Source organism: Leucopleurus acutus (assembly GCF_964270905.1).
Source record: "Leucopleurus acutus genome assembly, chromosome: 9".
Lineage (NCBI taxonomy): Eukaryota > Metazoa > Chordata > Mammalia > Artiodactyla > Delphinidae > Leucopleurus > Leucopleurus acutus.
Window position 1 is genome coordinate 64,633,423 of NC_139144.1, and position 23,689 is coordinate 64,657,111.

The following is a 23,689-nucleotide window of genomic DNA, read 5'->3' on the forward strand; positions in this document are numbered from 1 at the left end:
AGCAGCCAAAAAAATAGAAGGACCTGAATAATAGTATTAATATAATTACTAATCTAGATAATTAGTCTGGATTATATAATTACAATATAATTAAATTAATTTAATAAATATATTGAATGATACACATGAAAACAGAAAATAACCTCCATTTTTCAGCACCCATGGCATATTTTTAAAAGTTTATTTAGAATTAGGCCACCTGGGAAGTTGCTAATTCATGCTTGTTACTACAACCTTATCAAAAATCCTAAGGACTTTAAAATGCAAACTAGCAAATTTAAAGTCCATCAAGAAGAGAAATAAGCAAGAGTAGCCAATAACTTTTTGAAAAAGCTGAACAAGTATAGCCTTGCCATACTGTATATTAAAATGTATCACAAAGCTACAATAACTAAAGAGCATCACACCAGCATAGGAAAAGACTGACTGATAGAAGAATGGAATAGAAATTCCAAAGGGACACCCAAATGTGTGTATGTATGTAAGTGTAACATTATATTATAAAGTTAATATTTTAAATCAGTGTAGAGAAAAATGGATAAATTTAGAGGGGAAACAAAATTAAATCTCTACCTCAACATTAAATGAATTTTAGATGAATTCAAAGATTTCAATCAAAAATTTTATAAAAATAAAACTATAAAGTACTAGAAGAAAAACAGTGATACATATTTTCATAATCTCTTCAATTTAGAAGGTTTTTATAAATATGAACCAAAAATGGGGAAAAAACCTGATTGGTTTATTTTTAAATTTAAAGTCTGAACATAAAAAAGGGTTAAAAGGCATATTTACACATGGTGAAAATTATTTGCAGCAAATATCACCAAAGTTTAAATAGCCTTAATATATAAAAAGTTTATAGAAATCAGAGAACTCCCCAGTAGAAAAACGAGTATGCTATTTATAAAAGAAATACAGGTGCTATTTATAAAAAGAAATAACAGATAAGAAATAAAGGTTCAAATTCACAAATAATCAAACAAATTAACAGAAGGGTTATATGCCACTTTTTACCTACCAAATTATAGCTTTTTTTTAAAGGTTGAGATCCAATATAAGGGTCAACAGGCAAAGTCATACTTGTGTGTGGAATTGTAAACTGGTTCAATACTGCGGGGGTAGAATATATATTTCAAATGCTTCAAAAATATTCAACTCTTTCTACTCAACAATTTTACTTCTAAGAATTTATCCTAAGGCAAAAAGGATTTATAGGGCTTCCCTGGTGGCACAGTGGTTAAGAATCCGTCTGCCAATGCAGGGGACAAGGGTTCGAGCCCTGGTGCAGGAAGATCCCACATGCCGTGGAGCAACTAAGCCCATGTGCCACAACTACTGAGCCTGTGCTCTAGAGCCCGTGAGCCACAACTACTGAGCCCGCGTGCCACAACTACTGAAGCCTGTGCGCCTAGAGCCCGTGCTCCGCAACAAGAGAAGCCACCGCAATGAGAAGCCCACGCACCACAACGAAGAGTAGCCCCTGTCCGCCGCAACTAGAGAAAGCCCGTGCACAGCAACGAAGACCCAACGCAGCCAAAAATTTTAAAATTTTTTTTAAAAAAGAATTTATAAAGATGTAAAAACGATGGTAGTCACTGAGCAGTATTTGTGACAGCAAGAAAGCAGAAAGGACTTAAACGTCCAACAATAGAGACCAGTTAAATAAACCATGTTACCTTAAAAACTCTGTTGAGGAAGACTACTGGAATGAAATGATATTAATTACACACTGTTAGGTAGGAGGAAAAAAGTAAACAACAATACAATAATGGTCTCATATTTGAAAAAAATAATAATGAATGTTCATATGTGTTAAAACTCAAGCAGAAAACACATTTCTCAAAATGTTAACAGTAATTCTCTGTATGTGTTGATATTATAAGTAGGATTTTGTGTTTTCTTTGCCAATCTTTATTTTATAAATTTTTCCACAATCAACATGTACAACTTGCATAATAATTGTTAAAATAATAACAACAATAGAAGTAATATGTTGAAAATCGTTAAGCTTTATTCTCCTTTCAAAGAGCATTAATATGCTAGTTCTTTTTCTCCTCATCATGGAAGAAAGCACCATGAATTCCCATTAATGAAAAAAGACGTGGCTTCCCGTCACCCTGAGGGACACTTTCAGTGGGATAATTACGCTGCTATGACAACAAGGGGAGGATGTGATGTCACATAATGATCCAGTGACTGCAATGTCCCTGTCCCAATGCAGAGCTCTCACTGCCAGCTGGAAATCCAGCAGAGACCTCATTAAGAGCATCTGTTCGGTAATTACTAGAAGTTTCCCCTCACCATGCATCCAACTCTGAAAACAGCCCTACCGCAGAACTCCCAACTCCTGATTCACAGAGGGCTTCATCTCCCTCTTCTGTAGAGCGCAGACTGACAGCCACCAGAGATCCCGGTCAAGTGTTGGCACAGTCAGTAAACGCAACCTGGATCAACAGGGACCAGGAAAGAAGCAGCAGCCAAAGGACTTTCACTTAAGCAGACATAAAGTCTCAAGGTGTTTAGAATGTTTAAATATTGTCATTTCCATTAGAGAAAATCTAATACACCTCTAACCCACAGAAAGGAAGAGCAAATAGCAGTGATCACATAGCAAGCTGGAGAATCAAGTGTAATATGAAAATGCATAATGAATTCTTCTATAATGAATATGAAATCCCAAGACCCTGTTCACACAGCAATCTGCACAGTGTTGGGGCAAATTGCTATAATGGAAAGAGCTAGACAAACCCGATTTCAAGTCCCAACCCTACTACTTAATCTCCGAAGCCTCAGTTTCCTTAACTGTAAACTGAGAATAATAAGGTTTATAAAGGATTGCTGAAAATTAAATATAAAGCTCTGAGCCTAGTGCCTGGTACTCAAAAAAGGTTAGTTCCCCTAAAAAATTTTCACAGAAAACTAAATGGATAGGTCAATGAATTAATTGGTCTTGACTGGACCAAGGCAAAAATCTCCTAACTGGCCTCTCTCTCTGGCCACTCCTACTGCTAACCATTCATTACAAGCACATATGATGCTGTTCTTACACATGCCATTTTCTCTGCCCAGAATTTTCCCAGAATCTCTCCCCTTCCCATCCCCTCCTGAACCTCATCCAGTTCAATGATTCCCAAACAAAACCACACATCAGAGTTACTTAGACGGCTTCCTAAAAATGCACATGCCCAGGTCCCACTCCATAACTACAGAAGCAGAATCTCCAAAGCATGGGGCCCAGAAATCTTTAACAACCTCCCATTTGGTTCGTATGCAGCCAGCCCTGCCCTTGCAGTATCTGAAAACCACTGATATAGCTAATTCCTACTTCTTTAAAACGTGGTTTAAAACTGGGACTCTCGGGCTTCCCTGGTGGTGCAGTGGTTGAGAGCCCGCCTGCTGATGCAGGGGACGTGGGTTCGTGCCCCAGTCCGGGAGGATCCCACATGCCGCGGAGCGGCCGGGCCCGTGAGCCATGGCCGCTGAGCCTGCGCGTCCGGAGCCTGTGCTCTGCAACGGGAGAGGCCACAACAGTGAGAGGCCTGCATACCGCAAAAAAAAAAAAAAACAGAAAATAACTGGGACTCTCATACAAGCTGGTAGAATTGTAAAATGGTACAACCACTTTGGAAAACAGTTTGGCAGTTCATCAAAAGTTAAACATTAATTTATCACACAACCCAGCAATTCCACTCCTAGGAATCTACCCAAGAAAATGACAATACATGTGCACACAAAGACTTGTATGTGAACGTTTATAGCAGCATTATTCGTAGTAGCCAAAATATGGAAACAGTTAAGTAATTATACATGGTAATGACTGCACAACTCTGTAAATTTACTAAAAATCATGAAGTGTACTTTTTAAATGGGTGAATTTTATGGTATGTAAATTGAATAAAAACTGAATAAAGCTGAATGAATGAAAGGGAAGGGGGAGGGAAAAGGTAGACAAGACAAGACAGGAAAAAACTGGGTCCAAACTCCTGCAGGCAGTGAGCTCCTCCTGCGCTTGTGTTACCCTCGTTCTTCATAAATCCCTCAAACAACACTTGGCCCATGGATGTTATTTTTTTATCAGTCTCCTCACAAGCCCACACACTTTTCAAGAATGAGAAAATTGTCTAATATCTCCTTAGATTTGCAGGGCAGTCAAAGGGCACCTAGCAAATGTTTGTAAGAGAAGGAATGAGTGGCTGACCGAGCTTTCTGTTGAAATAAACTCTAAGAAACATTCTGGTCCTAAGACCTTCATACCCAGTTGCCTCCCCCATTCAAGGTCATAAACCCTCTCACTGGGAGGCTGAGAGGAGATGCTGGATGTCCCAAAAGTGCTTTGAATTTTTACCAAAGGCATGTGCCACAGGTGTAAGAAGGCCCTTCCTCTGACATCTCCCATGCATGGCCAGGCTCACACACAACCATGTTAGCTTCAGATGCCCCGGATTCAAGCCCTGGGCTCTTCACTTCCCAGGGCAAGTGTCCGTTTCCTCATCAGAAAATGGGGAATTAAATGAGCTAGTGCTTTCAAAGCCCTTAGAATACTGCCTGGCGAACAGCAAATGCTCAATCACAGAGAGAGAGAAGATAAGTGTATGTGGTGTGTGTGTGTTTGTACATAAAATGTGTGTGTGTATAATTGGTGAGACAGCACTGCCCAAACAGGCCACATTGTGAGATGCTCAGATAAGTTTCACCTGGCTCGTGAGGTATCCAGGTTGAAGAAGCCAAGAACAGCGCAAAAGAGGGCCAAGGGGGCTTCCCTGGTGGTGCAGTGGTTGGGAGTCCGCCTGCCGATGCAGGGGACACGGGTTCGTGCCCCGGTCCGGGAAGATCCCACGTGCCGTGGAGAGGCTGGGCCCGTGAGCCATGGCTGCTGAGCCTGTGCGTCCGGAGCCTGTGCTCCGCAATGGGAGAGGCCACAGCAGTGAGAGGCCCCCGTACAGCAAAAAAAAAAAAAAGAGAGAGCCAAAGTACTAAGAGAGAGAGGGAGCTGAGTAATTTTAAATGTCCATGCATACAATTAAGTTTTAAAATGCAGATAACAGAACAACATGGATGATCCCATTTAAATATAAAACTGCTATAGAATATTATGTGAATTTAAGACAAAAAAATATGGAAGCAGATTCACCTAAATATTAACAGAGGTCATCTCTGGATAATGAGTTTTTCTTTCCTGAGTTCCCAGAATGAATACGGATCATTTTTATAGGCAAATGAAATTAATAATCCCATCTTCATTGTGTTTAAAAAATGAATTAAGTGATTAGGAAAGTGAGGAAAGCCTCCTGCCCCCACGGACCACCTGCCTCTCTGGCAGCCTGAAAGTTTTTCTGGTTTGCTCCGAAGAGAGAATGAATTCTCAGAAGGGTATAGGAGGGCCCAGATACAGAGGAGGAACACCATGTGCACAGTAGTTGCCCGTTATGACCCAGCAGCAGGACCAGTCAACAAATACTCACACAGTGATTCGCCCCCGTGCAGCCAGCCCCTGCATTTGTGAACACAAATCTGATCAAGTCACTTCTGCTTAAAACTCTTAGTTTCCTCCCACTGCTCTTGGGAAAAAGACCAAACCCTTCAGCTGGTCCACAAGAACCTCTGCCCACCTTTCCGGACTCTTCTCAACCCATATTCCTCCTCTACCCACCCTCCAGGCGCAGGGCCTGGGCTGCCCGCTCCATCTGGATGCTTCCCCACCTCCTTCTCCCACCCCCTTCATCAGGGGAGCCCACCCCAACACCCCCTGGACTAGGTTCCATGCCATTTCCGGGCACTGGAACAGCACCCCAGCCATTCCATCAGAGCACAGTTACACTACTGTGGGCTCCACTGGACTGGTCAGTTTGACTCACATTGTATCCCTACTGCCTAACACAATAGCTGGCATGTGGTGGGCACCCCATAAAGAAAGGCCAAGTGAATGATTACCATCCAGAGACACTGCAAAGTGTGAGCCTAGAGAAAAGACCAGATCACAGAAGGCCTGCAAGCCTTACTTGGGAATGTGGGCTTGATCCTGCATGTGACGGGAAGCTACTGGACAGTTTTGTTTTGTTTTGTTTTGTTTTTTTGCGGTACGCGGGCCTCTCACTGTTGTGGCCTCTCCCGTTGCGGAGCACAGGCTCCGGACGCGCAGGCTCAGCGGCCATGGCTCACGGGCCCAGCCGCTCCGTGGCATGTGGGATCTTCCCAGACCGGGGCACGAACCCGTGTCCCCTGCATCAGCAGGCGGACTCTCAACCACTGCGCCACCAGGGAAGCCCTACTGGACAGTTTTAAACTGCAGGGCAGCAGGATCAGCTGTGTGTTCCAGAAGAACATTCTAGCTGTGGTGCTGAGAGGCGTTTGGAGGGGAGGCAAGTTGGGGAGGTGGGGAGACCACTTGGAAATATTGCAGTAGACTCGGGGAGAGAAAAGAGGGTCTAAACTAAGGCAGGGGAGATGGAGGGCAAAGTATGAAGAGGAAAGAGCTTAGAGAAGAAAATCCACAGGACCTGATGACTGACTAGATATAGGGACACAGAAGAAGGAATCTATTAAGATGGTTCCCAGATTTCTGCTTCAGATGCATGAGCTTTCCAAAATGCAGAAACTGGATTTAGGTCACTGCTCTTGAAATAAGTCACTTTGACTTTTGAAGCCCCCTTGAAATGCAGCTGCACATAGCTCTCTTGCAGGGTTATTGGTAGAATCAAATGAGTTGCTGTTTGGGAAAGTGCTTCACAAATGGTAAAACCTTATTATTATCATCATCAACATGGGGGTAACCGCTTAAAAAATCACCTCCAGAAAACAGCTTCCTTGGGGGACTTCCCCGGTGGCACAGTGGTTGAGAATCCGCCTGCCAATGCAGGGGACATGGGTTCGAGCCTGGGTCTGGGAAGATCCCACATGCCACAGAGCAACTAAGCCCATGCGCCACAACTACTGAGCCTGCACTCTAGAGCCCGCGAGCCACAACTACTGAAGCCCACATGCCACAGCTACTGAAGCCTGCATGCCTAGAGCCCGTGCTCCGCAACAAGAGAAACCACCGCAGTGAGAAGCCCACGCACCACAATGAAGAGTAGCCCCCGCTCGCCAGAACGAGAGAAAGCCGGCAGGCAAAAACGAAGACCCCAACACAGCCAAAAATAATTAATTAATTAATTAATTTTTTTAAAAGAACGGAACAAATACCTAGGAATAAATCTGAAAAGTTGGGTTTCTCTGGGGCCCAGCACATGGCTGGGATCTGGTCCGGTTCAGAGTGCTGTCGGTTCTCTCTTTAAGAGATGCTGGATTCCCCTTCAATACTTACTGACTTGACAAATTTTGAAAATCTAAACTTCCAACTGTTAAAGAAAGATGAGTCACTAAACACAATAAGTCTTTCTTGGACATTGTAAACTAATGACTTTAAAATAGAAATCCATCCACTTTCCCACTCGCTGCCTAAATCCCATGTGTTCATTTGGGATCCCCAGGAGTCAGGAGTAAATCAATGCCTGCTTTTTCCGGGGGCCTCTCAGAGAGATGAAGTTTCCAAAGGGCTGGAGGGTTCCCATCCTTTGTATCACAGGTGAACATCTAACCCAGCCAAAATGCCTTCAGGTTTGGCATGAGCTAAGGAAGGAGAATAGAGAAGGGAAAGGAATTAAGATTTATAAGTACCTGGGATGGTCTCATTACTAGGCCAAGCACTTTATAAATGGCATAATTGAACATAGATATTATTATTCCTACTTTACAGGATTCAGAAAGGTGAAGACTGTAGTCAGATATCTCATCAATGGTGAACATCAGAGCTCAGCAATTCAACTTCTGGTTTGTGCAAAAAAAAACACAAACAGTCAATCCCTAGTTCCCCGACCAGGGATCGAACCCGTGCCCCCTGCAGTGGAAGCTTGGAGTCTTAACCTCTGGACTGCCAGGGAAGTCCCTAGAGGTCCCTTTTTAAAGGTTAAACAAACGCTGGTAGTTAGTAGTGACACAAGTCCAGCATAGCTGATCCTTCTCCTACTTTCTTCTCCAAGCCCAGGGAATCACACCTGAGCCACTCTATGCCGTTATCAAGAAGAGAGGAAGCACAGCTGTCTGGAGAGGCAAAGCGAAAAGGCAGGAATCAGCAAATCAATTAACGTGATTTCCTCTCCAAGAAACAAACCTCGGCAGCAGTGTTAGTGGACTAATACTCATAGATGGAGTCTTGAGTGGTTTGGACCTTTGTCCGGCAGATACTGGCCTCCAACAGGTAAAAACCAACTTCCAGCAGCTCGGCTTCCAAGACCCCCGCAGACCCCTTGGGGAAGGCCTGGTTCTCAGGCCAAGCTGCTGCCACACTCCAGAGCCTGCCTGCCAAACAGCACAGGCAGCGCCAGGCAGCTCTCCCCAGAGTAGCTGGCACCAATTACCCAGAGCCAGCTGGAAACGCTCATCTGGGCTCCAGATCCCTGGCCTGGTGGGAAATCCTACACTAAAACAAAGACAGCCTTGCAGCCACGCCAGCACCCAACATAAGTGGCTGGTCGGGGGCTATGAGAGGCAGCCAGGGGGCAGGCCGGGGAGCACCAGTCAAGGAAGCAGCTGTGGGTCCGGGAGACTTGCCCGCTCCCTGATTTCAGAGCCTCTCCACAGTCACAACCAACAGCTACCAATTACTGGGCATCTAGAGTATGCTGGGTTCCATCGTTGCCCATCCTACTGAATTCCCCCAGCAACACAACAAAGCAGGAAGTGTTATCCTCATTTACAAATGAGGGACCCAAGGCTCAGAAAGACTGATGCTCTTTCCCACAGTCACAGAGACAGGAAGCCCCAGGGCTGGATCTAGAGCCCGGGTCTTCTGCCTCTCCTTCCTTTCCACATAACATCCTGACCTAGGAGAGCTAACCACCTAAAAAGGGCCTGGCAGTTAGGGACTCACTCTGCAAAGCCATCACAAGTGACACACTAAGTCCTAAAAGATGATTAACTGGTTAAGAAGATGGGAACATTTGTAGGTCCACCATGGATTCATCAAGAACAACTGTACAGCACTGGGACGCCAACGTCCAAGAACACACAGAAGTGAATGCCTTTTGGCAGCAAATGCCAGTTTTGAACAACAGAAAGCAGAAGACCAAGGTCATCCTTACAGCTTTTCAAGGAACAGCATAAATGGGTGTTTGATCAAGCAGGACTCAGAGATGGTTATTATTATCTTCATGTTAATAATATTGTTATGGAAATTTATTATTATTATTACTACATACAGTATGAATATTATAATAATAATATGGAAAAATATCATAACATTTTATAGAGAACTTACTATGTACCAGGTGCTGTTCAGAGTGCTTGATGTACATTAACTCATTTAATCCTCCAACACCCTAGCAGACAGGTAATATAATTATCTCTATTTAACAGATGAGCACATTGAGATACAGAATGGGTAAGTAACGTGTCCAAGGTCACAGTGATCACACAGCTAATAAACTGTGAAGCCAAAATTCAAACCAAGGTAGTCAAGCTCCAGAATCCATACTCTTAACCTCTACACCTACTGCCTCTCAAATACAGCAAACATTTATTAAGCAGGATCCAGGCTAGGTGCTTCCATGACTATTATCTATGATCACATTTACCGTTCATTACAAACAAATCTAGCAACACAAACGGAAGCCATGAAGGCTTCATAACACATCAGAATGGAGCTAACCCTGCAGGCAAGCAGAAACACTTGGAAATCTCCACCCAGCCCCCCATTTCTCATTGGGATTTGATACCACAAAGGTGAAACAGCTGGAAGGCCCAGGCAGCTACACATTGACTTGTCTTTGGTTAGAGCTCAGCGGTTATCAAACTTCACTGGGAGTACAGTGAATTACCATACAAAGTTGTGTACACAAAATCTAGTCTACTTACTTCAAGAATAATTTCAGCTCTTTGCTAGCCCTACATTCAATTTGCCTCTGCGTTGTTCTGAACTCTGCAAATTTCTTTCACCAGAAATCCTGTGAGTGTCAAACTTAGCCATTCCCCTGCACCTTCTGGCTCTGGGACAGCTACGGTGGCCTTCAGGACTCAAAGCTCACTGCCTTCCCTTCCTGGAGTGGCAGGAACCACAGAGATTTTTGTACCCAACCAGCTCACTTACAGGTGGAGAAACTGTCGCCCATGTTAAGCGACTTGCCCAGGATTACAGAGCGAGTTAGGAAGAAACTAACCCTAACTTTCAATTCTGAGTCTGATACATGTTTTCCACTACACTGTGCAATTTTTTTCCCCTGTGGTTCCGCTGGCTCTTCTACAGTGCTATATTCAGCAAATGTTTATTAACCCCCAATAATAATAGTGCTATAGACTGATTTTGTGTCCTTTCAAAATTAATATGTTGTAACCTAATCCCCACTGTGATGGTACTAGGTGGTGGGGCCTTTGGAAGGTAATTAGGTCATGAGGGTGGAGCCTCATAAATGGGATTAGCACCCTTATAAAAGAGACCCCAGGGCTTCCCTGGTGGCGCAGTGGTTGAGCATCCACCTGCCGATGCAGGGGACACAGGTTCGTGCCCCGGTCCGGGAAGATCCCACATGCCGCGGAGTGGCTGGGCCTGTGAGCCATGGCCGCTGAGCCTGCGCGTCCAGAACCTGTGCTCCACAACGGGAGAGGCCACAACAGTGAGAGGCCCGCGTACCGAAAAAAAAAAAAAAAAGAGACCCCAGAGAGCTCCTTCACCCCTTCTGCCATGTGAGGACAGCCCACAGAGAGAAGACAGCCCTCTATGAACCAGAAGCAGGCCCTCACCAGACAGCAAATCTTCCCAGCCTCCACAGCTGTGAGAAATACATTTCTGTTAAGCCACCCATTCTATGGTATTCTGTTATGGTAGCCTGAATGGACTAAGGTAATGCCTAGGAGCTCGGCTTGCATTATCTCATTTAATTGCCCAACCCAGCAAGGTAGATACTATATTTATTATGTCCATTTTACAGCTTAAGACACTAAACTTTAGCCATTTGATGCCACCCCTCCAAGATCATGGCAAAAGATGAGGTTCAGAATCTGAACCCCAAGTGTCTTAACTCCAGAGCTTGTTATATTCTGGACTCTGTGAGGTCCAATTTCACCATCCCGGTCCCCTTTTCTTTCTGTGTCCTACAGCCAATCCCCAAGTCAAGTTCAGAAGCTCTTTCCTGCAGTGCTGTTCTCCCCACTACCCACAACGTCCCCATGGCCCCAGGTGGACTGTGCCCATTGCTCTGCTAGGTCCATGAGGCTTGGTAGACATGCCAGGGACACCGTGTGGCCCCAGAAGGTGCATCGGTCCATGAGAGGGCAGGAGAGTGTCCAGTGCCCACTCTGCTCTTGTTCCCATCTGGCGTCAGGGGCCAGGATACAGTACAGGGTTTCCTGGTGGCCACTCCCGCACCAGCACAGACCAGTAGTGACCCACGTCTAAGCCTGCCCCAGAACACACCCACAAACCCTCAGGATCACACCACCGACCCTCACCTACTCGCAGCCAGAGCCAGCTCTAGTCAGTATAATTTCAGGGGAAGGGAAGGGTTGCTGAGCAAACACGCAGTGTGACAGCAGGCACTGTGCATAGAACTTCACTCCCCAGGCCGCGTTCACGCACGAGGAAGGTGTCACTAGCCCCGTTTATTCTAAGAAGGAAACCAAGGCTCAGAGAAGCTAACTGACTTGCCTGACCAGCACAGTAAGTCTTTGTGTGACTCCAAAGCGCAGGGTTTCCCACTACAAATGCCCTCTCTCAGCTGACAGACATCCCTAAAACTATGCACTCCAATTGCTGGCTGACAATCAGAACCCTGTCATGAGAGCCTCATTCCTCAAGCTTCCCTTTGTTGAAGTGCAAATGCTGTGCAGAGGGGTGCACAAGTTTTAACCAGTATTTAAGTCTCCCCTAATAACAAGAAGCATTTTAATGGCATTTCAGGGTTAACCAACACATTTTTCATGCAAATCTTCACTTGATCCTCACCACATCCCGTAACTAAGGATCACACTCCGCATCTGACATGTGAGGAACTGAGGCTCAGATGCAGGAGTGGGGATCGAGGGGGGCAGCTGAGAGCCAGAGTACAGACTGCAGTCCCAGTCTGCGTGAGCCCTCAGTCCACACACCACCTCACCTCACTCTGCTCCAGTCTTCCCAGGGATGTGAGAAGGAGGGAATTAGGGCAACGGGCCCTGGGAGGTGGCGGTAGGACAGTGTGCCTTGGATCCTTATTCAGTTCCTTGCGACCCACCATCACCCGCGACCAGGCGTACAATGCCCAAAGGTCTCGCCTCCACCCAAACAAACTAGCAGGCAGACGTGACAGTCAGCCAAGAGAGCACTGAGACCGGTCTGGGCTGAGAAAGTCCCCAGCCATACACACCAAGGGAGGCCAGGGGCCGCTATGCCTGGGCTGGAGAGGGGCCACACCCCCGGTGCATGCAGCCCCATCACCCCCGACACCCACGGAGCCCTGCCCACAGAGAACCCCTGTGAAAGGAGCATCCTCCAGCAGACCTCCCCACTTAGCAGGGCTTCCCAGCACCCGGCAGTCCCAGGGTGGGACAGGGAACCCTCACTCCTAGCCCCTTGGGCCTCTGATTGCTGTCTAGGGGCCCCTTGTTTTTCATCCTCTGGGACAACCCTGCAGAGAGAAACTCAGGGGAGCCAGTGGCAGCTGCTACAGGAAACACATCCCTCTGTTAGCAACACTTCTTCAGTACAGGCCTAGAATTTTCCACAACACCACCAGGTTCATTTCTGAAGGAGGCAGCTTCTTTTCCATACGTCCCACCAACTTCACATCCTCCCAGCCCATGGCTGCACCCACTTCCTTCTGACACCCTGGAGGTCACTCATCGCCGAGGGGAGAGGGGAAATGAGGATACCCCGAGCCCAATTTTCTCAGCTATAAAATGAGTGGTGAGTAGCACCAAGGGAGACCAAAGGAGGCCCCCTCAGGCAGCTGAAAAAAAAAAAAAAAAAAGTGCTTTTGTTTTCTGCGGACATACTTCACTTTGGCGGGAAAGTGTGTGCTTGTATTTCAGACAGCCTTATGAAGAAAGTAAGAAACTGCAAATCCACTGAATACAAACCCAAACATATAACCAAGCCCCCGAAGATGAGGAAAGTTCTTCTGGAAACCAGCGATACTGCAACTCCCGCAACAACCATTCATTTCATATTCAAATGCGAGTTCACAGTCAAGCTACACTTGAACTTCTACATATGGGCTTCAATTAATGTTAACAGTTACAATCGTTGGCTACAATCATAACTTCAGTGGTTTCCTAGGGATGGGACCCTCAAATCACGGAGGCTGATGACAGTAGTGCTTTCTGGATGTGGCATGTGTTCAAGCTCATGGTCTCGTTTCCCAGACCTCTTGATCGCATACCTGATTTCATGACCTGAGAACATCATACAGAGAGGACACAAGACCATTTCCCAGGTACATGAGGGGAGCGCTGAACAGGCGGCCCTGGTGGGAGGTGGATTAACAAGCCTATTTCTTCAACCTGATCTTCCTCTCAGGAGCAGCCCTCCCCTCCCTGTGACAATGGTCCATCTTTTTCTGGTTTTGCCCCAGCCTGTGCTCGCTCATCAGACCTTGGCAAACTCCCTGACCTGTCCTTATCAGGATGATGGGCTGGTCCCAAGGCTCAGGCACAAATAAAGTCCACCATGGGAGGGAGCACAGTTGGGACAAACGCTGGGCTGAGGAGTCAGGGCAGATGTTGTCTGAACCCAACCCTGCCACTTCCTAGCTTGTGACTTCCGGCAGATTACTTCCTCTCGGAGTCTCAGGAGCTTCTTCTCCTAAAATGGGGGTCATGACACGTACCTTTCAGAGTCGTTGTGAAAGGTGGTCAAATGAGCAGAGTAGAGCACCTAGTTCAGTGCCTGGCCCACACCCCATAGCTATGCATGGCAAATGGCAGGGCCTGTTCTTCGTGCAGCCTTGACCGTCAGTGTCCCAGAGTCCCTGCAGCCAGGGCATAGGCCAGCTCAGGAGCCCCAGGCTCCCATGTCAGAGGAAACCCTCACAGGGTTTCTCCCTGGGGGTGTCACTGGCGTTTAGGGCAATTCCTCACTGTGCAGGACTGCCCTCACACTACAGAACACTGAACCCCTCTGATCTCTGCTCACTGTCTGTAGAGCCTGTCCCCAGCCCCCTAGAACTCAACTACTAATAGTGTACCATATGTGTCCAAACACCCCTTGGGGAGTATCATTCCTGGCAGAGAACCACAGCTGAAGCCTTCTCCCTGCCAATCTGAACCACAAGTCTCTGAGCCAGATGCCTCCTCTTATCCCAGAGACATCCATTTAACAGAGAGAAGTTCTGTCAGGAGCCCTCCAAGGAAACGTGATTCTTGACCTTGCCACAGGGGTGGGTCACACCTCCCCTTCTGAAGAACCCTCAAGACCCCCATTGTCCTCAAAAGCCTCTCCTGGTAAGAATCTCTTGACTCGCCAGGACCATAACATAAATTCCTTTAGTAAAGTTCTTTGACCTGGAAATTTTACATAATTAACAGACTGGAAGAGAAGGTGATTCTTGATGACAGAATGTCAGACACTTGAGAAAAGGGAGTGATCTGGGCACCAGGATCTCTTCAGGATTCTTCTCTCACGTGGCGGGGGACTGTCCACCTATTCCACCCTGCTGAAACCATGGGACAAGCTGGCAACCATGGGCACAGGCTACAAGATATCTGTATGTCCTGAAATCAAGTCCTACCTGCCACACACTGACGTTGCAGTAATATGAAGTCCCCTGCTCAGAAAAAAATGTCACATAACGTATATGACAGACAGCACTTGCAAATCATACACACACGCATACATGTTTGTATATAATGCGTATTATTATACATATTAATTATATAATTATTATGTGATTCGTATATTGTATACTTAATATATATACTATATATATATACTATATATACTATATATAATATATAGTGATTATAATTATATATTATGTATAATTAATATATTGATTATATGTATAACTAACATGTATTTTGTACATTAAGAGTACAGTTTGACTCTTGAACAACTCAGGGGTTATGGTTAGTTGAAAATCTGCATTATAACTAATCGTCAGCCTTTCCTATATGTGATTCCTCCATATCCCCAATTCCATATCCGCAGATTCAGCCAACTGCGGATCGTATAGTACTGTAATATTTACTATAGAAAAAAATTCTCGGATAAGTGGACCTGCGTGATTCAAACCCAGTTGTTCAAGGGTCAACTGTACTTGCAAATTAAAAATAAATGATGAAATTCCCCCAGAGGAAAAACATACAGGAAAAGAACATAAAATGGCAATTTCACAAAAGAAGTGAAATAACATGTGGAAGTAAGATACTACCTTCCACCTCTCAAACCAACAGCTTTTGAAAAATTATAGTGTCCAGTCTTGTGAGAGTGTGTGAGCGCCTGCTACGTTGCTGATGGGAGTGTAAGCTGGTATTTCCAGAGGGTAGTTGAGCAATGTTTTAAAATCCCTAAAAATATACATAGCCTTGGACCAAGCAATCGTCCTTCTAGAAATTTATTCTCAGAAGTATTAATGGATGTACTCAAAGACTCAGCCTGTTTTCATTGTCTATTATGGTAAAAAATTAAAAGCAACCTGAATAGCCAACAATAGAAGATTTTTTAAATAAAAACTTTGTATATAGCTTGAAACAAAGCTATTATGATATTTAATAACATTACCAAACATTATGACTGCATTTGTTAAAAAAACTGTGTAGATACAATAAAAAGTACTGGAAGTCTATACAAGAAATATTAATAATGTTTAGCATCGGGTGATAAAATTACAAGTGATTTTCTTTCTTTCTTTTTGAATATCTGTGTTTGCTAAAATGTCTGTATTGGCCTAAAACTTCTAAAATGTCTCTTATGGCATTTAGTAGCTTCTACTTTGTAAAATGTTATGTATGAACACATCGCATCACCCCAAGAGTACAAATTCCTTGAACGCTAGGTTCTAAGTCTGATTCATCATCATAAACTCCCCATGATATTAGCTTAGGGCCTTGAATAATTACAACAATTACCATTTATTGAATGTTTGCCATATGGCAGGCATTGTATTAAATTGTATCTTTTAATACAGTAAAATTCAATAAGCATTTTTTGAAGAAGGGAGGAAAGGAGGAGGGCAGATGGAAAGGAGTGAATGAATAAATGCCCAAAGGTCTGAAACAAGCTGGCAGCTCTCTCACCAGGAAGTGACCTGCTCACTTTTGAGGTCCCTTCTGACTAGCAGACCACACCAATGTGCCAGACCATTTCCTCTAGTGAGGATGGGAGCAAAAAGAGGGGCAGGGAGGGCTACACTGTAAACCTGGGTTTTAGAAGCCACACTTTTTGGAAGATAAGATTTCACAGGGAACTCAGTGCTTTGTGACCGCCTGGAGGGGTGGGATAGGGAGGGTGGGAGGGAGGGAGACACAGGAGGGAGGAGATATGGGAACGTGTGTATATGTATGGCTGATTCACTTTGTTGTGGAGCAGAAACTAACACACCATTGTAAAAAAAAAAAAAAAAGATTTCACAGGGAACTGCCAGGTAAAACTTCAAAATCATTTTTGGGAGCTTCCTTATCAGATTCAAAAAAACTAATATTAAAATGGCAAAGGCCTTTTAATGAATCACTTTTGACCTTGGCAACCTTTAATTCATTCCTACAAAAACTCCCAAGCACCCACCATCACCATTATGAAAGATAAATTAGACACAGTCTCATCCTTAAGGAATCCGTAATGCAAGAGGACGACGAATAGTTGCTGAAATAAGTGATTCAAGGCCGGGTGTGAGCTCTCACAGAGGACTAAGAGGCTGAGATGAGTGCAGAGGGAGAAATTCTTTCTGACGGGGAAGGAGAGCAGAGGAGGTGGCAAGTGAGAGCCAGGATAGACAAGATTTCTCAGTGCATTGTTGGGGGAAATGGCGTTCCTGGCTGAGGGCACAGCCTGAGCAGAGGCGCCGAGGGGTGGGATGTGGGCAAACAATCATGAGTGTGTGGAAGAAACAGGTTTGAAGTGACAGCTGAGGCAGGAAAAGCAAGTTCAAGCCAGAATTGAGAGGCTTGGGAAGCAGGCAAAGGAGTTTAGACTTAATTCTGGTAATACTTGCTCAGCCCATGCCCCCCAAATCTTGGGCCACTTCATTAGAAGGAGCAAAAGTGGTCCAGAGATGAGCTCCTGTCCATCAGCCTCTTCTTGCCCCTGGCAAATTCCTGCTACACTTCCAAAAAGCACATTAATACACCCCTCACTTTCAAAGGCTCCGGGGTGAAGTTCAGATTTAAAGCCATAGTGACCTGAGCACACACAGAAGCAGAAATGCTGAAGCAGCTCCTTGACACCTGGCTCTGCCCTGCCATTCTCCAAACTCTGACATTCCAGAGAGGAAGTTGCCCTGGCTTAGCCCATCCCCTGGGAAGATGAGGAGGCAATCCCTGGACCAGCTGGTGTGCAGCATAGAATGGGCAGTAAAAGCACCAAGAACTGATCTCCTCAAATTCAGCTTCCAGAGGGTCAGCCCTGTGGTCCCGCTCCCTCGAACAGCCATGAAGACACCCCCAGCCCCCTCTGGTACCCCTCTTGGTAAAGGGTTTGGGAAAGGAGCCACTAGGAGTCCAGAGGACAGCAGACAGGTTTTTCTCAAATATTTCAGTAGCATGATACATCCTTCCCTCCCTGCCTTCTCTCTCTCTCTCTCTAAATGTGCCTCTTTTTCTGCTTTATCTTCACTCTCTCCCTCCCTCCCTCCCTCCTTCCTGTCTTTCTCTCTCTCTCCTTGTGTCCCTTTCTCTTCTTGCTTCAATTTTTGTAGAACCTACCCTTCAATCTCTTTCTCTGAATCTCTCTATGTGTCTGTCTCTCAAAGCCTCTGCCTCTCTGTTTCTATAACTGTCTCCACGTCTTTGACATTCTATCAGTCATTCTCTGTCTTGGCATCTCCGACTTTGTATTTCTGACATGCTGTCTACGTGTTTCTACTAATGTCTCTGTCTAGATGTCTCTGTCATTCCGTCTCTCTATGTGTCTCTGTGTCTCTGTCTTAGTGCCTGTCATGCCCACGTCTTTCTGTCACTCTCTCTCTCTCCCAGTATTTCCATCTCTCTGCCTCCATCTCTGTCTCTATCCCTCCTGTCCCGGCTTGTGTTACTAAAATCGCTGAGAGGAAATCGAGCAGTTCCAAAAGCTGTGACCCTAAAAACCAGCTTCAGCGGGATGCCGGGTTAGAGCGGCGGGAGGGGCACCGCGGGGACAGCCCCGGTGAGGCGGCCGGGCCACACACGCGACTTCCCGGCCCCGTTGCCCCTCCCCGGGTCTCCCGCCTGGCGAGCGCCTCGCCTCGCCTCGCCTTGCCTCGCGGCCCAGCCCGACCCCGAGGACCCTCGGCGCCACCTGAGAGGAGGTTTGCCCCAGCCGGGAGTAGAACAACAGAGGGCGGAAAGTTCTCACCGATGGTGAAGCTGTAGCCATCGATGCTGAAAGTGGCACTCCGGCATTTTTTGAAGCCCTCTTTCCTGTTGCTGGCGTCCGTCATGGCTCGGCCGGCGGCGTCGCGGGGTCCCCCGCGGCGGAGCGCGCAGCCCCGCGCCGGCGCCCCGCGCTCGGCCGCGTCCCCTCCTCCGGCGCTCCGCGCGCTGTCCCCGCTGGTCCGTCGCTCGCTGCGAGCGGAGCGCGCCGGCTGCAGGCGCCGCGACCGCGAGGTCGACTAACGAACGCACTAGGCACACGGCGCAGCCAGCGAGCGTCGCAACTGCTCCATCTCCAGTGCCAGGTTCCAGACACCACGAGAGGAGTGCTAAGAAAGGCAGGCGACGCGGACCGGTGCGCGTGGATGCAGGCCGGTGGGTGGGTGGGTGCCGAAATCCCCGTCTTTGCCACCCTACTCCCTGGGAGCCGCTGAAGCCGGCACGCTTCAGGCACGCCTGTTTTCTCTCAGCTTCGCCTTCCCCTCTCTGGAGGCTGGTGGGGTTTGGGGACTCTAGGGAATGGCAAACATTGGCGTCGGGCTTCTTCTAGATGTTTTCTCTGGCGGACAAGAGAGCTCCCAAAAAGTACATCAACAGATGGAAAAGCAAACATCTAAGCCGGTCAGATACTGCCAAAGTTTGCTCCAAACAAGGAAGTCGGGAAAATCGCCACGCCCACTTCCTCCCAGCAGCTGTCTCCCTAACTGGCCTGGAACCCCGGTAAGATTACTTCTCGGCAGTCCCTGGCCAGAAGGTAATTATCAAAGTAACCCATATTTGTGGCTAAGCGCTTACACACAGAGGCTCTAAGATGTGCAAGTTCTAGTCGATTCCAAACGAATTGTCCAAGCTCTTTCCAATTTGGTTTTGACAAATAGAGACTCCTGGAATGTGTTGCCAAGCAAAGATTCCTGGAATTTGTGGAGGTGGCAGAAATTTAACCAATCCTACAGCTAACCCCTCTTGTTACAGAAGAGGAAACTGAGGTCCACAGGGCCTTGACTAAGATCCTACAGGTAAAAAGTGGCAGCGTTTGGACAGAGGAGTTTCACTTTATGACATCAAATCAATCATTGGTGTTTCCAGTACCTGAAATGACTTGAGTTAGGCAAGGTTTGTACAGAGGAAATCATTCCCTCCAACCAGCAAGCAATTGCTAAGGATTTACAGCTGCAGTGTTCTGTGTCAGGGGCTGGGGAGCTCATGTAATGAGACCAGAGCTGAGTCCCTTGGTGGAGTCCACACAGTGTAGCACATGGAATGGCAGTGCTACGCTCAGGTTATTAAGGGACTACAGTTAATTTAACCTCATTTGTCATGATGGAATTTGACACAATTAGCAAACACTTGTCAATACTAACAGAGTCAATCAGGTATATCCCTCGTTGTTTCTGAGAGAACAGTGGGTCCACACGTCTTCAGAATCTAACTAAAATTATAAGTCTTCTCCAAAAAAATAAAGGCACATATACACACATGTGCAGTATTCCACATGCAATTTCAGGGGGCCCATAAAACCCTCAAGCCCACTGGCAACCAGGTTAGTGAATATCTCAGGAATTGAATCTTCTTCAATTTACCATATATTTTTAGAGAAATGGGTATTTTTTTAATGTCAGATGTAGTTGGAACGTCAATTATAAATTCTCTCTGGTAAGACCTAGAACCACATTAATCGTTTTCTCAGGTCAGTGGCAAGATTAATTGATCCAAAAGGCAATGGATGTCACAGACCCCGTGTCACACAGAATGGCATGTCCCAGCTTGGAAGTAAGAGAGTGCTTCAAACCCTGAGGCACTCCTTGAGACTGGAACTTGTTACAACACAAAAGCATGAAAAAGGCTCTAGAAACAAAGAGACCTGGGTCTGAAATGTGGCTCCACCACTCACCAGCTATATGACCTTGAGCAAGAAGCTAGACCTCCCTGAGTCTGCTTTCCTCATCTTACAACGTGAATTAAGAAGAGGAAATGGGTGAAACCTAGGCATGCAGTGGGCCTTCAGTTATTGCAATCACCAGGTGACTCCCAAGTTTCATTATGTAGACAGTGCAGGAAATTCTTCACAGCAATAATATATTTTCATTACTGTTATCATTAATTTTTTTTTTTTTTTTTTGGCTGCATTGTGTCTTCGTTGCTGTGCACTGGCTTTCTCTAGTTGCAGGGAGTGGGGGCTACTCTTCATTGCGGTGCGTGGGCTTCTCATTGTGGTGGCTTCTCTTGTTGCAGAGCACAGGCTCTAGGCATGCGGGCTTCAGTAGTTGTGGCTCACGGGCTCAGTAGTTGTGAGTTGTGGGCTCTGGAGCGCAGGCTGTAGTTGTGGCACATGGGCTTAGTTGCTCCGCAGCATGTGGGATCTTCCCGGACTCGGGATCGAACCCGTGTCCCCTGCATTGGCAGGTGGATTCTTAACCACTGAGCCACCAGGGAAGTCCCTGTTATCATTAATTTTATAAGAAAATTTTATACATAAAATGTTTATATGTATTATATAGAATGTATTTTAAATATAGTACCCCCAAAAGTTTCTTATCGTTCTCATTTCCCTGTATTTCTCCCACTTTCCCAAACCTTCAGCAGAATCACATGCCTTCTTTTCTGGCACTGTAAGTTCTGAAATGAGGATCCTGAAAGCCCTGAGTTATAGTCTCCTATGGTTAAGTTATCAAGAAAAAAAATCCTAATGTGATGGAAAATTTTCCCTGAGTGAGTGAAATTAAAACTTGGTATTTAATCACTCTTAGCAGAAAAGCTTTTTGAAATATAATCTATAAAAATAATAACAATGTGATCATTTATCTGTCCCCTAAAGACTGGTAAAAATAACTTGCCTGAACAATTAGAACTGTTTTTAAATTGCTTCTCCCCAGAACCGTTCTCTCTCTCCCTGGTTTTAGAGATTGCACACCTACAGAACCACTGAATGCACTGCTTCAAGTGCAAAGTCTGAAAGCAGCCTTCTCGGTGTGGGGCTCTTACACGAAACCAAGTGAAGTCGAGTGCTGACGTTATATAAGCCGAGAAAGAATGAGTTCAAGACTAAGATCAACAGAAGCATTACTTTTGCTTGTTCTTTCAGAAATGCTCCTTTAAGAATGCCTGTGAAGTAAAGAAACTAAATCAAGATATCCATGCAGATGGGTGAATCCTATGCTCTTATTGTTAGAGCAGGGGTCAGCAAACAGACCTGCAGGTCAGATCCAGCCTGTCACCTGTTTTTGTAGTCTTCAAGCTAAGAAGTGATGAAGTGATTGAAAAAAAAATTCAAAAGAAAAACATGTGACACATTAAAACTGCATGAAATTCAAATTTCAGTGTCCACAAATAAAGTTTTATTGGAACATAACTACGCTCATTTATTTACATATTGTTTATGGCTGCTTTGAAACCAACAGGCAGAGTTGAGTAGTTGTGCCCAAGGCTGCATGGCCTACAAAGCCAAAAAAGGCTGTCTGTCCCTTTACAGAAAATGTTTGCTGACTCCTAGATTATAGTAAATATCTTACACCTGCCCAGGCTTAGACAACTTCTAGTTTTATTATATTTACTTTAAAATAAGTTTGGAAAATCATTGATCTGCTTTTAATTACTGGAATGGATTCTAACAAGGAAGGCACAGCAACAAATGCTTGATGAATGAAAGAAGGAAGGAAAGAAACAATATACATAATAATAGTTTGATCCAGTTATTAGCCAAGATTAATTAGGTTAGAATTAATTTCTCCCAAGATAATGCATGACCCTGGTTTCATCCCAAGAAATCAGAATAGGAACTGAATTCAGTACCTAAATTAGTTCATAGCTCATGGATCAAATAATGTCCTTCAAACTATAACAACTATAAAGGAAAAACTTTAATCTGGCAGGATACTCCTCTGACTCAGGTGCTAATATCATGTCCTTTGATACTCCTTATGGAGGGGCTGATAACTGTTTCTATGTAAGAGAAAGAGTGTCAGTGGAAAGTACTTATTGTTCATTGGTTTTAAACCTCTAGATAAAGATGAGCATATATATATGTGTAGCATGTGTTATCCAAAAAGTCCATTTTCTAAGAAAATAACTTTTTATTTGTCATACCAAAGAGAAGACAGCTACTCAGCACTTCATTAATGCATTTCAACTGTTCTCAGATAGGAAGCCATCTACCATTTGGAATTCTCCCAACAGCCAAAGGCCCAAGAATTGTAAACCCAAGTTGCCCCAATAAGAGCATTGTTTATACCCCTCATGGACATCCTCAGCTCTCTGACAACTACTGCAGTTTTTGGAGAGGACCCCCTTGTGTTCACATCATCACAGAAACGGCTACAGGCAATGAAGTTTCTGAATTGCAACCCTATTCTTCTGGCTGTAACTGGTACAGTCCAGATAAGGCTAATGAGTATCTTTGCTGCGAGTAGGAATTGTGAGAGGTGAAGAGGAAGTTCCAGGAAATTCCAGTCCCAGTTCCAGCCTGCATCTAAAAATCAGCTCCTCCCAAATTCTATGAGATGCCCTAGTACCTTATACTACATTCCTTTTTTGTGAGTGACCCAGCATAAGGGAGTTTCTGCTGCTTGCAAACGTGAGTCCTAACTAATCCATCAAACACGCTCCCTTTCAGGGAGAGAAGGAAAAAATAAACAAAGAAAGAAAGGGTGGAATTAAATCAACATTACTGAGTGCCAACTATATGTTAGGCATTGTGCTAACCAAGAAACAGTCCCTGCCTTTGAGGACTTTACAAGAAGAGAAAGTCCCAGAACAGTCTCTGGAACCAGGGGTCCAAACAAGAGAGCAGTCTCAGAAAATCTGTATCTATGGAAGCGACTCCCTTCAGCTGTCACTAAGACCCTTCTCTGTTTCATTTTGCTTCTACCTTATTGCTTCCCTAGAGCCTATTCTTTGTTTCTCTAGGCCCAGGGATGGCAGCGACTATCTAAATAAACAGAGAGAGTAAAAAGCAAAGTGCCTACACACTTGAGGGTCAGAGAAAGTTCCCAGAAAGATGACTCGAAAGCCCTGATGGAAATTACAGAATTCTATTTGCACAATGAGGCAACTTTTCTTTGTGATAGGAATGGCCACTGTCTATTTTTCAACTTTTTTTTTTAACATCTTTATTGGAGTATAATTGCTTTACAATGGTATGTTAGTTTCAGCTTCACAACAAAATGAATCAGTTATATAT

The 23,689-nt window shown here is 45.2% G+C and overlaps 1 protein-coding gene across 4 annotated transcripts in view; it reads right to left on the reverse strand.

The window, feature by feature from the left end:
• Window positions 1–23,689, reverse strand: part of PDE1C (phosphodiesterase 1C) — a gene marked incomplete at both ends in the record, with an annotated part of 554,085 nt that overhangs the window by 457,459 nt on the left and 72,937 nt on the right. For 2 of the 4 annotated variants that reach the window (XM_082846114.1, XM_082846113.1), the window contains one exon: window positions 18,497–18,581. The exons of the other annotated variants lie outside the window; for them this stretch is intronic. In XM_082846114.1, the coding sequence (XP_082702240.1) occupies window positions 18,497–18,581 (85 nt within the window). Of the gene's footprint in view, window positions 1–18,496; window positions 18,582–23,689 lie in introns of those variants that run through there. 4 annotated transcript variants of the gene reach the window in all.